The 17,559-nt window shown below is 29.4% G+C and overlaps 1 protein-coding gene across 5 annotated transcripts in view; it reads right to left on the bottom strand.

Annotated features, from left to right (window-relative positions):
• Nucleotides 1–2,215: 2,215 nt before the first annotated feature.
• LOC118201299 (putative sodium-dependent multivitamin transporter) overlaps nt 2,216–17,559 on the bottom strand; it is a 163,325-nt gene continuing 147,981 nt past the window's right edge. For 2 of the 5 annotated variants that reach the window (XM_085816933.1, XM_085816932.1), the window contains exon 14: nt 2,216–16,368. In XM_085816933.1, coding sequence (XP_085673059.1) covers nt 16,342–16,368 — 27 coding nt within the window. In that variant the 3' untranslated portion in view covers nt 2,216–16,341. The remainder of the gene's footprint in view (nt 16,369–17,559) is intronic. The other 3 variants (XR_015041186.1, XR_015041185.1, XM_035373384.2) reach the window with 3 other exon arrangements.

Genomic DNA, 17,559 nt, shown 5'->3' with positions numbered 1-17,559 from the left:
CTAAAGATAACTATGCATATTTTTGCTTTGTGTAGTTTCAAAATTCTAATATACATACTATATGGGCAACAACCCTGTGGTTTGCAACACACTAAATCAAAAACAAAATTCAAACGAACACTTCAAAATTCTAATTAAGCTTACATTTATTTTGGTTTATGATATGAGATATAGCAAACCGTTTAAATATACAATATTAACTTAGCATAATTCTCCCAGGAGTTTAAAGAAGACTATTAAATATATCCATTCCAACTTATACACACAGGTATTTTCATAAGGTTACCATTAACGGGTTTTTCATAAAAATTGCTATTAATACATATCTAAAAATTACTAACCGGTATCTTTATTTAATAAAAAATCATTTCATTGATAAGCACAAGATATTGCCCCTATAGATATTAATCACTATAGACATAGCTCTGGCAGGGTAAGCAAGGAATCAATTAAACAGTAAAAAAAATTAATTTACATCTAAGGATAACTTGATACAAAATTAAAAATATAAAGCTTAAAATACATATTGCACAAAATCCAACTGACCTACAACTAACAACTCCCATTCTATAGCTATCGAAGTACAAAAATTAAACTATATTGCACTAAAACGAGAAGCTCGAGATAAGGTAATTACACCCTAAAAGAAATTTAAATTTAGGAATCCAAGCTAATCTTATCTCATTTTTAGAGACACAGATTCTGAATCAAAGTTCAATCTTACGCTTAAATTTAGAACTCAACCTTAAAAAAAGAAACCTTTAGTAATCCTTTCCCCCTTTTTTTACATGCTCAAGTTTAGAATTACAATAAATCTTAAGAACTTGTAAAAAAAATTGACATAAAAGACTCAGTCTGACTGTCTTTGGGTTCAATGGACCGCTACTTCTACCAGCCATCAGGATATTACTGCAGGTGAGAAACCTTAATTCCAAGTAAAGACAACTAGCAGATGAGACTAAAGCCGGCGATAGGTAGAGACCTCCATGAAGGCGGATGATCTCGGAAGTAGAAGGTTATCTCTGGAAACTTCGAATTCTGCAGATAACCATACTAATTCCCTCCTTTCCAAGATCAGCTGAAGATAGATGAAGAGGGAAGATGAAATCCAGAACCAGCACCACAGCATAGGAATATGTAGTAAAGTGGAGAGCAATCACGTTTGGAACGAATGATGGATTACCATGGCGGTAGATGCACAACGATATTTAAGATGAGTATTACGAAACCAGTAATGGCTTAAGCTTCACATAAGATGAACTGGGAGTCAAGCTGGAATTTAACTAGACAAAGAGTTAGACTTAGCCAGTTAGTTGTAAGAAGCAAAATTCATCTTAGAAAATTTTTCGAGAAAAAACTAAGTAACTAATTCCACGGTTTCAAAAAAACAATTGAGTAGAATATAAAAAAAGCAGTAAAAAAAAGATTCCGGGTTTTGATTCAAACGTCTACCACATTCCTTGACAATACAATGAAACGTAGAATTTTTGGGAAATATTCATCTACTTTCTATTTTGTTTGTAATTTTGTTAAGTCATTGTAATGAGCATATGTAAGATGCAAAATACATACGAAAGCAAAAATTAGCAAAAATTTCAGTATTTCTCAAAGAATCAAATTTCACTAGAAATGAAAAGATTTGAAAAATGACTGAAAAGTAAAAAACATTCCATGTAGAATATCTTGACTATAATGTCTGAATGCATTTGTTTCGAATAGCAATTCAACTAAATCATAAAACACTGAATACGGCCTGTTTCATTAATGCTATAAAGAGATCTGCTTACTGGTAAAATATTACCTAAATTCTGAAGCTGCAGTAAAATACGACTTTCCTCAAATATGATATGTAAGAAACATGATATGCAATAAAAATTAAGAAACAAGACCATCCGTTGTTAGATTAGTAAAAGCAACTTATTTGAAATGGTTACTTCAGAGATATTAAAGAAGTAATGTTTGAATTAAAATAGGAACATACATATTTCCTAAAAGTGTTCTCTTTTTCATTAATGTTAATAACCATTTTCTTACCTCATTTAAAAGGAGGAAATTTTAACATGCATTTAAATTTCAGTACTATGACTTATCTGAAAATATATATATATATATATATATATATATATATATAATTGCTGTATAATATCTATTCTGTACATATGCCATGCAACCATATTTTAATATTTATATGTTTTATCAATGAAAAATAACATAGTACTTCTAAAGATAATTTTATTCACAAACATTTATTTTTTGTACATGCAAGTTATAAGTTAAAAATAATACAAGAAGACTGTCCAAAAATATTGATCTTAATTTCTATCATCTACTATCTACTGATCATAAATTATTAATAATACAAATTGAACATACTGCATAGATGAATACTGATAATTCAAGTATACCAAAATGATATATTAAGTACAAATATTTTTGTACAAATAAGTACAAAATAAGTACAAAAAATAAGTACAAAATTATTTAAAAATACTTATAATTTACAAATAAGTACAAAAATTTTATGAGTTGGCAGTAGTTGGATATGTAATGAATAAAAAAAATCTTAGAAGGAAAATTATACTCCTGAAATAAAAATATTCAGTGTGTTACAAATGTAAACAGAATGCAATACTTAAAATATTACATTTTACAAATGTAAACAGAAATGCAATTTACGAAAAACAACATATACTAAAGTAAATATAATACTTTTTCCTTCAAAAATCAGGACTAGCAATTTTATGCGTAAAAAGTGAATTAGCATATGAAAAATTTAAGAAACATCTCACTGCAAATTATTTTACACTTTTCTATACATGTAACATACATTTTACGAGGGCCATCCAGGAAGTAGATTACGTTTCCGTCTGTGTCCGCTAGGGGCGGGGCTAGCGCGGCCATCTTGGGGTCAGAGCGTTGCGCAGCTCAGTCTGCATCTAGCCGTGCTAGTGAGAGGTTCGTGCTGTGCTCCGTTCAGATACTGTGACGGTTTGAAATGTCTGCGTTAATTGAAAATCCCGCGAGGTGCGCTCAGTAATAAGGTTTCTGACTGCAAAAAACTGTAAACCGATAGAAATCTATCGGCAGCTTCGTGAAGTGTATGGGGACAACATTATCACTGAAGGTGGAGTGCGTCAGTGGGTCATAAGATTTCAAAATGGCCGAACCAATGTTCACGACGAAGATCGAAGTGGGAGACCCAGCATAGTGACCGCCGAACTTCTCGAAAAAGTCGATGCTAAAGTCCGTGAAAATCGAAATTTCACAATAACGGAACTTTCTTTGAGTTTTCCACAAATTTCGCGAAGTTTGTTGCACGAAATCATCAGCGAAAAGCTTGGTTACCACAAGTTTTGTGCAAGATGGAAGGCAAGAAGAGGTAACGAAGTGGTTGAAGGCGCAGGCGGCCGAATTTTTCGACGAAGGAATTTCCAAGCTCGTACATCGCTACGATAAATGCCTTAATTTGTATGGTGACTATGTAGAAAAGTAGTATTTGAGTGTGGCTTTCATCTGTATATAATAAAATTTGTTTCCTATACTTTGTTTATTTTTTTATTCCAAAACGTAATCTACTTTCTGGATAGCCCTCGTATTTGTAATGAATCACCAATATTAAAAGCTTCCACAGTTCCTAACACTTTCTACTTACAACCTTTGATAAAATACTTCTGCTCCATATTAATTGTTCTAGTTTTAAAAACCCCAAAATAAAAAAGCATATACTTACAAATATATTTTGCTACTTTAATTGATTAGATTTTTACAAAATTACTTTTTTTCTTCACATTTCTGTTTATACTTAAATTTCTGCATGCTGTCACATAAAATGTAAAGTACTAACAATTACATATCAGAAGAAAGTAAACAATTCTTTGAGTACCATCATAACACATGGATTGCAATGACTTTAAGCTTAACACTTTGAAATTAAATTCATTGCCTTCCAATTACAAATATTAAATTCTTTGTACTTTAAAAGAGCTGTCAAAATTTTCCATACATTTAAAATGACTAATTTTTACAGTTTTAATGCATATAGTAAATACAATATTCTTTCTACTCAGTTCAATGTACTAAGATAGATTTCAAAATACTATCCACTACTTTGCTTGCTTTCTCATAAGAAACACAAAGTATTCAGGAAAATAATTTGTTTATGTTTTTATTATTCTTATATACTAATTAAGATAACATATATATATATAAAGAGGAAAGTCACAAATTTGACACTTTCAGTTTAGTGTTAAACAGTATTAAAATAAAAATTTATTGCTTTACCGTTTATGAGGAAATGTTAGGGAAAATACAATGAACTTTTTCCTGCACACCATCTCTGAAAATGACAAAATTTTCAGAAAAAACAAACTTGCACTGATGTTAAAAATATCACTTCTCTAACATGACTTCCATAGAAAATCAAAATCAGATGGAACCATGGAAATTGTCTTGGAGAGGATTTACAATAGTTTCAAGGAGCGCATGATTATTTTAGGTGGCTGGTTTTAGTAATATAAACAGAAAACCCTAATACTTGCAATTAAAATAAAAACTCAAGTTAATGTTTAGTTGTCAAGTTAATGTTGTTTTGTAATTATGCACTGAGATTTAAAGAATGGAATTTCAGCACAAGTATGTAGCATAAGATTCAAGTTATTATAATGCATTTATACAATTAAGATGCTTTAATACACAGTAAAGCCTTCTAAAACAATAATTTTGGTCTAAAAGACCAAATGTGTCTAGGTGTCTGTTTTAGACTGCTTATAGAAACACAATTCTCAGTAATGCCAATATTATCATTTAATTATGCATCCCAGAATTACTTATCACTTTTAGATGTGATCAAAAGTGATTGTTGTGGTGAGAGATTTCATTGCATATCATATATAGCAAAGCATATTTTAAAATTAGAATAACTATACATAAATTTAATGCTCAGATGATTTTCAGAATGAGTTCAGAGATTCATAACAATTCTTCTATCAGATCTAAATGCTCTCATCAGTATGTTACTCATGGTTCAAAATCTGCTTTAAATCAGAGTATCTTAAACTTTTTTCTGTCACGACCCCCTTTTTTCATCACTGATATTTTTTTGCAACCCCCCAGGACCCCACAATATTTACAAAAATTTTGTTTGGACCCCATAAGTATTGCGCATATCCGACACACATGCGAGTGAAACTGCCAATTTTTTCACTTGCACTGTAATATACTATTGCTGTTTTAGGTCATTAACTCTAATTTCTAAGTTGAAGACATAAAACAATGTGAAAATTTTAAACAAGTAACAAACGAAATGACAGCGTCACATACAAAGAAAGGAAAATGAACATTTATACTATAAAAAGAATGCATCAAAATGCTGTCATTTTTTCTTTGTCTGTATTGTCTTATCTTTATATATTTTCAGATATACTGTGTAAAAATATTTGGTAATTGTAAAATTATTATAATAAGTTAAAGAAATATCAAAACTGCTAAAATTTTTGACGACCCCTTGCTGTAGGTCCCGCGACCCACAGTTTAAGAAACTCTGCTTAAAATTATAGGTTCTTCATGCATGAAATATAACAATAAATATATAAATAATATAACAGTAATTAAATATAACAGTAAAACAACAAATAAAACCATTTTAGATAGCAAATGTATTTACAACAATAATATTCAAATTTTTCATAGAATTTCCTACCTATGTTTAGCTATTCACTGCCTAGAAGACATAAAAGTTACAAATATATAGAAAAAATACCTTAAAATCCATAAGAGCATATTCATTACAAAACATATAATATTTTCACACTTTTTAAATGTTTCTTTCTTTTTTTTTTAAACAATCATTACATTGCTAAAATATGTGAATACAACTAAAATTTTAACTGTATGTACAATTAAAATATCATTTCTCAAAAATTCAACAGAAATATTAAAAAATTTAGCATTTCAGAGATTGCAAAGATTCTGTTCTTGCAACAGTAAATAATAACAAATTGCAGCTAATTAATTTTAAAAATGAAAACTCATAAGTAAGTATTAACAAATCATCCAAAAATAAGAGTCAATTATAAGGATATATATAATTTAATATTATAAAATAAAGCATATGAAAATAAACATATTACAGTGTTATATAAGACTAACTGAATACCATAAAAGGGAAAAAAATAAATTATCTTATAAACTCAACTAAAAAATTTATATATATATTATAATAATCAAGAAAATCAACACATTTATCACCTTAATGATCATTGACTGAAGACAAGTTTTCAATTTATGGCTCATCAGCCAATGGTAGACAACAGTCAAATAAATATATCACATATAATTTTGCAAAATTTAACATTATAATTCAATTATGTATTTCATAGCTCTTAACATAAAATAATCCAGTAAATACAAAAATTCACTTAAGATATGCTCATAGCTTAATGCATTACAAAAATTCACTTAAGATATGCTCATAGCTTAATGCATTAAGTACATCATAAATATTAAAAATCAAACAAAAATAAAATTTATAAAAGACTTCTAATATGCAATAAATTTCTTCATAAATGAACATTGTTAATGCTGACAACATAAGCTGAAAGAAAAATTATGTCAGCATTATAAAAATTATATAAATTATATGAGGTATGAGTAATTGCATAAAAAATCTTCATGAAATACATTTTTATTTTTTGACCATAATTTTAAGCGTCACATCACAATGCAATCATAAAATTTTTGCCTCAGTTCCATGTTAACCCGATCATTTCTCAATAAGCTGGATTAACTTTTGTGAAGAATGATGCAAAATGATTGTTGTTTATCTGTTTCCCCCTCGCATTAAAAAAAAGAAGAAAATCTCGGATCTGTGCTAAGCAGAAAGGCAAGATCCTGGCAAAGAAAAGTGAGCACTAATGGGCATATGTGATTTTATAGAAAACGGATAAACAATGGCAATGGAATACAAAAAATTATAACAAGCAATTTATGTTTATACATGTTATATCATAACTTGTATGCTGTGATTATGAACAACTAAATAACGGCCATGGGTTCTTTCAAACTTTTGCCAGAATGACTGATACAAGTTTGTAGAATCTCTGCTACTTACATGGTCAAAAGAATTTCATAATTGCACAAGATGTTTTACTTTCATATTTTAAAGGCCTAATAGCTGCTTTTTATGTCTGATACATATTCTTTTCAAAATTTTATACAATGTCATATGTATGCTTTTGGTATTCATGCTGATAACAAATAAGATGACTGTTTTTTTAATTTTACAGGAGAAAAATTTTCTTTTACTTATTTGTCTTTTCTATAATGAATTGCACTTTTAACACATTCGCTGCCGAGCAACATTTTCAGAAATGATTCCACCAAGCCAAGAAATTTTAATTAATTAATTGTAATATAAAAATACAAAATATGTATTTATGGAAATGATATCAAATTTAGATCATTTTTATACGAGTTACATCATAGTCGGTTTTTGCAATAAAATGCTTTACTACAGCACCAACTACGAGTATATTCGTAGCTGGCAATTGCTTTTAACAAAGATTGATTATTTTTACTACAATTATTATGAAAAAGGTTATTATAGATTGCTTGGTTATTTTTATAGTTCCTATATTATCTACTTTATAATTACTTATATATATACATACTTATATTAATTATAATAAATCTCTTGAATTGTGGCAAATTGTTGTGTTTTTTCCCCCTAATCCCCAAAGCCAGATACCTTCAAAGAACATGAAAATACTATGAGTTTGTATGTGGTGTAGCTAAAACAAAAACTTTCTACGCATTAACTCATAGCTGGCACTTAATCACAAACTTTGACCTACGAGATAACTCTTAGTTGGCAGCGAATGCGTTAAATGCTCAACTACCCACAATTTTCACATATCTATCATTGGGCACTTTCCAAGCTTTTCAGATAATCCAGCTTTCGCTAAAAATATTCAACTTAAAAAAAAAAAAATCTTTAAAAATACATATACCTTAAAGATACATACTTAAAAGAGAACAACTTAAGATTACAATGTATACCATAAAATAAATCTTCAATGAATTTTCAATCATACCTTTAATGAAAAAAAAACTACCCACATATTTTTTTCCCAAAGCTTCAGCAATGTTATTCTTATAATACTATAATAAAATGCAAAATGAAAAGCAAACTTTCATCAATCCATAACAAATATTGAAGAAAATCAAAAAAGATATTTCTTAGTGAAAAAGTGCATAAAAAGTCTCTTTTTTGGAAGAAAATTGAAAGTGAAAATGTAAAGAAAAAATGAAGATAGACTTGGAAAAAATACTGATGTGGCTCTAACTTTCAGAACATTTTTAGAATTTTCACACCTCTAAAAGACACACAAACACACACACAAAAAGAATAGTTAAAAAAATTATTTTATAGTGAATGGAATAATATTGAGCATAATAATAATATTTAGCTTACAATAATAATATTGGAATAATATTTAGCTCACTTACTAATATTTGAAACTCTGTTCAGCTATCAATGTTCAGGGGTTTTTACTGCTTGGCCATCGGTGGGATTTTATAATGCAATTAAAAATAATCTTTTAAAATGCAATTTTTAATAAAAATAACAAAAAGTGATAAGAATTACAAACAGCAAGATTATAGTTAATATAATCTATTAAACTTTCCTTCTTAATGCTGCTGATAGAAAATTCGACAGTAAAAATCAAAATAATACAAATAAATACACATTAGGTACACATCTAAACACAATTCCCATCTATAACACTGATCTTAAGAAGTATATTTTACAAAGATATACATATCTCACATAGCTTTATCAAACCTTTAAACTTTTAACACACGTTAAAAGAAAATGCTACAAAATGCTTTTCTAGCTTCTTTGTTTACTCATGATCAAATAAATGAAGCTGAAATTTTATTGGATTTTTAACAAAAGTTTACTGTTACTGCAGATATTGTCTGCACAAATAGTTTATGTTGGTGTGTTTAATCATATTTTGTCAAACGATTTTTGGCTTTTGGCATTTGAAAGAAATAGACTTACTTTAGAACACAATGTTGTGAAATTTGTAAAAAAATATAGTTATCATTAAATAGGAGGTGTCTGATATAGAACTATCAGATTAGAACAATCATTTAACTTCGAGCTCTGTTGCAAAACAGTTCACTATAGAATGTCACCAAATCATATGTATAGCTTTAGGTACTAATGTTGTATCATATGACACTGTGCAGGTTTGGTACTGAATGTTCAAAAACAAGGACTATGACATTCAAGAAACAAAGCACTCTGGATGGCCTACTGATGTTGATGAGGCCCACCTGTGAACACTTGTCGAAGAAGATCAGTATGCAACCACTTGAGAGCTTGCAAGGGAGTTACTCTAGTGCCATGCCAATTAGTCGTGCTATGCACGCAGAAACTTGATGTGCAAGTTCAATTGCTGGGTGCCACATGAGCTGACTTAAGCAGATATGTTCAGGCCTGCACTGATCTGTTCAAATATCGGGAAATTTTCCGTAACCGGCCCTTGACTATTTTTTGGCCGCCATCTTGGATTTCAAAAACGGACATTTTATGCATAAAAAGAGTAAAAATTAAGCCAGTTATCATTTGGCTTTGTGGTGTCATCGAAGCTTTGCTTCTTCTCCCAGCATAAATTCTTTGGTGGTACACTACTATACTGTCAACAACATTATTTTCATATTAGTTCCACAATAGTAAATTAACATGTTCCAGTTCAGAGTTTGAATGCATCTGAAATATTTTGTGCACAGTTTGAATTTAAGAAAAATTTCTTTGCTTCAGACTTATATTTTCAGCTTAATATTCTAATGATTTACTTTTTTTGAAATCATATACTACAGCTATATCCATTTGAATTTGAAGGGAAGATTAATAATTTTTATCTTCTTATATCCTACCCATATATCTTTCTATTTCTTTTTAACATTAGAATTCTAGTAAAAGTAAGAAAAAAGCTATAATAAATTAAATGCTGTTGTTGTTGGTTTCATTTTAACTTTTCCCAGTTTGTCTTCATGGCAATGGCAATATTTATAACATATATAATACCTAAAAAAGGAACTTTTTGTTATGTTAATAATAATAATTTGCTGCATTTTTTAACTCCCAAAACCCCATAAACGTTTTGCGAAAATATAAAAAACTTTATTTTCTTTTACCGTAATGTTCGAAAAATAAGCCCCATAAACGTTTTTTAACTCCCAAAACCCCATAAACGTTTTGCGAAAATATGAACTAATAATGATTTGCGACTTTCAAACTTTATTTTCTCTTACCGTAATGTTCGAAAAGTAAACAGAAAATTTCCCTTTTCCTCCTTCAGGAAAATTCCCTGTGTGGGTTGCGACAATTATCAGGGTTACCATATTCTGGCGCATGAACGCTCACTTCCGATGTAAACAAATCCGCAATTTCGCCAAGTGCCGGTTATGGAAACATCCCCAAATATCCATGCAAGGACTAAATTCTAGACCAGATAGTCACTTGTGATGAAACGTGAATTTACTTCAACAACAGAGGCCATAAAGCGGGTTCGTCTCTGCTTGGCAAGCCTATCGGCAGTGTAACAAAGTGTAATTTAACTAACAAAAAGATAATGCTTTGTATTTGGTGGGATTGCTGTGGTATTATCCACTAGTATCTGAAAAAAAGGTAAAACCCTTGACAGTAAGGTACACACCGAGATGCTGCTCCATGTTGACGCTGCTATCAAGGAAAAGCATTGAAATGAGTTTCGGCACAAAAAGGCAATGTTCCGTCAAGATAATGCAAGATTACATGTGTACATCGGTGTCTGCATTCACTGAATGGACTCTGTATGGACTCGAATTTTGTCTTTTCCCACACCCACCACATAGCCCCTTTGCACATCTACCTATTTTTCACACCTGCGGCTACATCTTGCTGGTGATATCGTCCGTTCTGCACAGGATGCTCTGTTTTTGAACTCATGGCCACCCCGTATCTTTGCTGAAAGCTTTGAAAAACTACCATAATGTTGGCAGAAAATCATAGATTTGAGTGGTGTTTACTGTCCACACTAAAGGTACTGCTTTCATGTTTTTTTTTTTTTTTTTTTCCTAACTTTATTAAGAGGGTTTTTTAACAGAAAACTTTCATTAGAACCAGATATATTCAGAATAATCATTTTATGCATGAATACAGTCTTCTGTCCTGTTACAGCAAGCACATGATTTTTAAATTTAGAATTTTTATTAAGATGTTAATTGTGCATTACATTGGTAAAATAAAGACCCCAGTAGCAAAAACACAAACATGTTATTAAAACTTAAAAATATTATGAAGACAAACTCTCTAAATGCTTTGAACACTTTGGAGACGTGCTTATAATACAAACCTGAAAAAATTGTTATATCTGTCACATGGCCTGTGGTATCAGTCCAAGTATTAAATAAGCAATAGCCCCCCCCCCACAAAAAAATTTTAATTTCAGATTATATATGGCTATTTCTAGATTTTTCTAATATTATTATAAAGTTAATATTTTATTCTCATTCAGAGATCAGCAGATGTAAAGACTTTGAAACATAAAATATATTTTCTTATCCTCAATACATTTTATGGCAAAATTCTTAATAACTCAGTTTAATGTACAATAGGCACTACTTGATTATGATTGTGTTTGTTCACAGCTATTTTGATAACTTTAACCAAATGATAACATTAAATGATGAGAAAAAACATCTTTCAATAGCAGTAGAATTTCACTAATTTAATATAACTAGAAATGTATAAATATTTTCACAGCATTTTAATTAGGAAAATGCAAAGCTTTGTTTATGAACTGTTCATTACATTTCTAGAAATTATTTAACTAGCTCTATACCCCTAATCTTGATAATCCGAAAGCATCCCTCATTCACTGGAAGAGGACCTGCTAATGTAATATATAAAATTAGGCAAAAAGTAACCTTAACATATATTTTTCAAGAAATTGTCCCCTTTTCCTTGCTCCCCTAAGAAGCTGAAGCAAACAAAAATAAAAATTCCACAGAAATTACCTTACTGCTGAAAAAACGGACCTATATTTAATCACTCTCAAAATCAATAGAGTTACTCAAAATATGCCATACTAAATTTCAATTTTTTGCCTAAATTCAAACGATTGATTACAATCAAATCCCAGCTGTTTGGCAACTTAGTTCCTTATTTGACAACATTTCGTTGCCACTTTTTATACTCTATTTTGAAATTACTTGATGACCTTGCTACAGTTAGAAAATTAATTCTAAATTACTTCGATAATATTAACTGAATTGTTGATCACAATAAGTAATCTCGCTTCCATGTCTTTATATACAAGCGGGCAGAAGCTCAGCAATTTGATAACATTAACCAGCATCACATTAAGTGGTGTCTACTGCATTCTCTTATATAACATAGTGTGTTAAATATAGATATAAAACGATACTGTGCTAAAATCCTATATATTTTAAAAAGGTACTAGTTTTAAGCTCATTTTGTTTTTGCTTCATATTTTCAGAAAGTGATACTACTTAAAAAAAAAAAAAAAAAAATCAACGCAACTGAAAGGATACATTGTATGGACAAATTATAAAAAATGAGACCTTTCATGGAATGAAGCAGAATTCTCTTTATAATTAAAATACTGTGTCTTTATTTAACATGTATCATAATATTCCCATTTTATACTACAGTTTATGACATTGTAAATATAATTTAACCATGATGTGAGTGATGATAAACAGAGAATTTTCTTTAAAAAAAAAGTCTGTACCTGATATGAAACAAAGTAATATTTAAGACTAGCAGAGCCTCAAATCAGAAAAGGAAGTTAGTCTTGATAAATAAAATATTCACCAGTCTTAAAAAATAAATAAATAAATAAAATAAAGTAATTGGTTAAAATGTGATCAATGAAATAACAAGAACAATGGAAGACAGATTCAGATTAAATTTCTCGTTCACACATCGTGCATCTAAATCTCTCTCTATATATAAAAGATTGAAATTATGATTATATATATGTAAGATAAAAAATATGTGAAACAAAATTATAATTTAAACTAATGGTAAACTCTTTAATTCTTTCTCTCTGTTCTTAAAATCATAATAACTTCTCTCGATTGCATCATTTCTAGATCTTTCCTTTTTGCATGGCCTGCACAGTGCTGATGACGTAATTATTGGAAACTGAAGTTTCTTTAACTCAAACCCAAAACTTTCTCTTTGTGTGCTTCTATCTTGCATAACTATGCACTTCAGCTTCCCTCTCTGCCCTGCTAGGATGTAATTTCCCTGTCTTGCTTGCTGTCGCTATAATATTAAAAGTGTAAATGTCTTGAATAGGCATGTTTAGAGTGGCAAGTGAATTGTGGCCATAACGCCAAATGGAAAATAAAAATGGAATTTAAACTGCCTTGGCTGCCAAGTTTCTTAGACACTATGAACTCAACATGTTATGCAATCATAGTATTACGCATCAACAGTGTTCTGGCTTTTCCTTTCGCATTTATTTCGTATATATATATATATATATATATATACAGGGTTCATAGCCACATTTTAGTTAAAAAAATAAGCACCTATAAGCACTTTTCAAGCACATTTTAAGAAAAAAAAATAAGCATCTGTCTAATTACATTATACACAACTGCATAACCTTAAAAATTAGACTTGTAATTTAAAATATGAGAAATGCAGTATTTATTAAGAGAGAATAAGCATTACCTCAACCATGGAAAATAATTACTTTTTTTTTTTTTTTTAATTTTAAATAAAAGTTCAATTTACAGAACTAGTTTACAATGAGAGAAAAAAAAACTATGCAGAACTAAACTATATTACAAGATTTAATGATGAAATTTCATTCAAAATAGAGAAAATAAATAATAATAAAACATATTTATTGTATTTGTCTGGAACCTAATAATAAATATAATTTATTTTTCCACTCATATTTATATTTAAATAATTTAAATCTAAATTCTGAACATTTTCTAAATTTTCATCGTATATCAGTTTTCCCTTAACAGATATTGCGAGCAAAGTAATTTAAGTAAAAAAGAGGAAAATTTCTGAAATCAGAAGACAGAAATTTGTTTCATGCAGTCATCCTTTAACAGTAAAAGCTTAACTAACCTGCACCTGAAATTGGCGAATATTCGGACAGTCGAGCGTAACTTGAAAAAGAGGAGCGGAGGGGAGTAGACTATAGCCGCTCTTTAGATTTTCCCGCTAAATAAATGCTTTTGACATTTTGATATGTGCATTATATAAAAATAAACCAATGGAACTGAAAAATATTCTGCTTAGCAAGCACAGTAAAACTCTTTTAAGTGTTCATAAACAAATCACGGACAGAACATCAAAATTAATTATCTCTGCAAAATATCGCGAACGTTATTGCGCAATACGTGCCCTGTAATTCTTCCCTACGTGATATTACGGAATCAACAGCTGCCGGTATTAAAGAACTAAATAACTGGGGTGTTTTTCATTCTAATTTTCAACAGATGGCGTTAAATTTCTGGAATAGAATCATTCTTCGCTTGGGTTGGTAAACCGCAGAACTTTTAGTCCTATTCAATCCAGATTGGAAAGTGACAAAAAAAATTCTGTTGTTTGTTTTGCAGTGAACTGTAACAGTTTCAATATTCGAGATTTTGCGGAGAAAGGGGAGAACCTCCCAATCTTCATACTGTATAATGTATTGGCCAAAAAAAATGAAATTATTTTGACTATTCGATTACTTTCCCTTTATTCAAGCCATTCTGAATATTATTCCTTAGAAAGCTAATCTATGTTAAAACACAACCATTTTTGGAAGTTTACTATACTTCAGCAGTTACTACAACTATGTTATTACAAACATTCATACATATATGCTCATAATATAAGCATAACGATCATAATAAACACGAATATGAATTGCCCAAGCGGAACGAGAATGCAAATTATTAAGATCTTGATAGAAATTCAAACGTGTGTAGTATTTGGGTGGGAGGAAAAGAACGCCGAATGTACCGGAATTTTCTACTGCTTTCGCAATTCTTTGACCAATAGACCGATGGGCACGGGCACCTACCTGTCTGTACTCTTCATTCACACCAAAGGTTATGTTAATGCAGAGAAAGGGGTAAAAGCTATTTCCGGGAGTATGATTCACCATCCGACATTCCATATTAGGAAGAAAAGTTATTTATTTAGTTTTGGCTTTGAAACGGGGAAAAATAGCACGCTCATTAAAAAAAAAAAAAAAAAAAAAAAAAAAAAAAAAAAAAAAAAGCAATAAAAGCAAAAAATAAGCACTAAAAATAAAAAAATAAGGGCTTTAAAGAAAAAGTAAGCACCTATAAGGGCCTTTATATTTTATTTTCAAATATAAGGACTTATAAGCACTTTTAAAGACCGCTACGAACCCTGATATATAATCATAATTTTAATCTTTTTAACAGCAAAGATCATAAAAGTAATATGCACAGCAATGAAAAATTATGAAAAAATTAATATATACCAACTATTTATAATAATGCTATTTCAATATTTTGTTTTTATAATAATTTTTTATTTATTTTTCAAAAAGTATAATTAACTAAAATACCTGATTCATCTTCCAGCTTTGGTATGGCTGTTTATAAAAGACAATTATTTCAGCAAATCCACACAAGTGTAAATATCTCACATATACAGCCTCCAGGCAGATCTCAAAGGATATTTAAATGTCCATGTATATAGCTTAACTGACAGTTTCAAACAGTACAAGTTAAATAAAAGACAATGTTGTCAAAATATAATAAACTGCTTCCATAAAATTTATGTTGAAAGAAATATCACCGGAAAGCATTCAATTATTTTTAAATTTGCATATTTATGAAAATGCTTATTTCAAATGTCCTTGAAAAAATACTATCATATATTTACAGTCTTTTAAAAGATTAAATCTCCCTAACAGAAAACAATAACAATTTTACGAAATTCATAAAAAAAAATTCAAGCAAAGCAGCAGATGTAAAAAATAAAAATTTGTTCTAAATATCTTTTATAATAATTTCCTTAATCACATTCAGTCACAAGAAATACACAAAAATATATGTTCTTCTTAATCAATTTGATATGCAGATCAAGTTATTATGGAAGACTGTGATTACTTGGAAACACACACACACACACACACACACACACACAAAAAAAAAAAAAAAAAACTTTCATTAGCAGCATAAATTAAACTAATAATTCTTAACATGAAATCTAACCAACAGCATTTTTGCCTTGAATTTTCCAGATACTTTTTTTTTTTTTTTCATTTTATTTTATCTGCATTCTTTCATCGGCACTTCCTAAAAGAAAGGGAGAAATAAAATTCAATACACAAAAGTATCTTCCATAACTTTATACAAATATTCATAAAAATTACAAATGTTATACTAAAAAAATTTGAAATATGAAGGCAGTTTTAAGTAAAGTAACCTTAATATCAGACCTATACAGAATTCATTCTAGGGGATGTATTTTGTTGAAAACTTGTACATAAACTACACAGACAACAAGGAAAAAGAAAATTGATATAAAAATTTCAGATTTTGACAACCATATGAAAAGGTGTTTGAATAAGAAATTTCTCATCCCAATATTTTTCAACAAATGTTTCCAGCAGCATCGAATGATTTGTCGGTCTCTTGTGGTCTACAGTAAAAAAAAAAAAAAGGTTCTGCTATCTATACAAAATCTACATGGAACAAAGTTGCACCTTCAAGACCTACATCAATGCACTGATTTTGCTTGACATTTTTGGCAAGAACAGCAATTGACAATGCATGGCCTTGAAACATTTTGTGATCAGACAAGGTGGTTTCTGCCTCAGATAGAGCAGTAAATACTTAATGTGGGATCCTCAAGTCCCACTGCTATGAATGAATGTCTCTGCATTCTGATTATGTGACTATAGGTGTGATTTCACTGCTGACATCATTCTTGTCTCCTTTTTCTTTGAGAGGAAAGCAACTTCAGGAAAATTTTACAGTAGTCAATGTGTAAATGATATATTTACAAGTGTAAACATGTATAGATAATAATATTTTATAATTAATTAGTCTAACTTAAAATCCATAAAGTACAAAAAGTTGAAAAATTAAATGTACGTCTTATAAATTATATGCATATTTAGTTAGAACTTTTATTTTATTACTCAAGCAAAAATATCAGTAAATCTACTATAACATATTTTTGAAATGAATATTGTAAATCACAAATAATCATAGGAACAGAAATCAGAAAAAAATTCTGTAATTCTACGGAGACAAGAAATATGTAAGTAATGAATTCATCAACAAAACTATTTATAAGTTTTTTATAAATTATGAATTTGAAATCTATAAGCAAGCTTAAGTTTATCTTTTTCTGTACCACAATTCTTCATTTTTTTGCACATTTACTTTTTCAATATAGTAACAACTTCAAGAATTTCCATATCAAAACTTAGTCAAAATACAGGCTGACTTTTTTTTTTTTTTTTTTTTTTTTTTTTTGAT

This window comes from Stegodyphus dumicola, chromosome 5 (genome assembly GCF_044657685.1).
Source record: "Stegodyphus dumicola isolate Sdum_Otavi_A_Nest chromosome 5, ASM4465768v1".
Classification (NCBI taxonomy): domain Eukaryota; kingdom Metazoa; phylum Arthropoda; class Arachnida; order Araneae; family Eresidae; genus Stegodyphus; species Stegodyphus dumicola.
The sequence above is the reverse complement of the archived record's forward strand: the minus strand, read 5'-3'. Positions and strand labels throughout refer to the sequence as shown.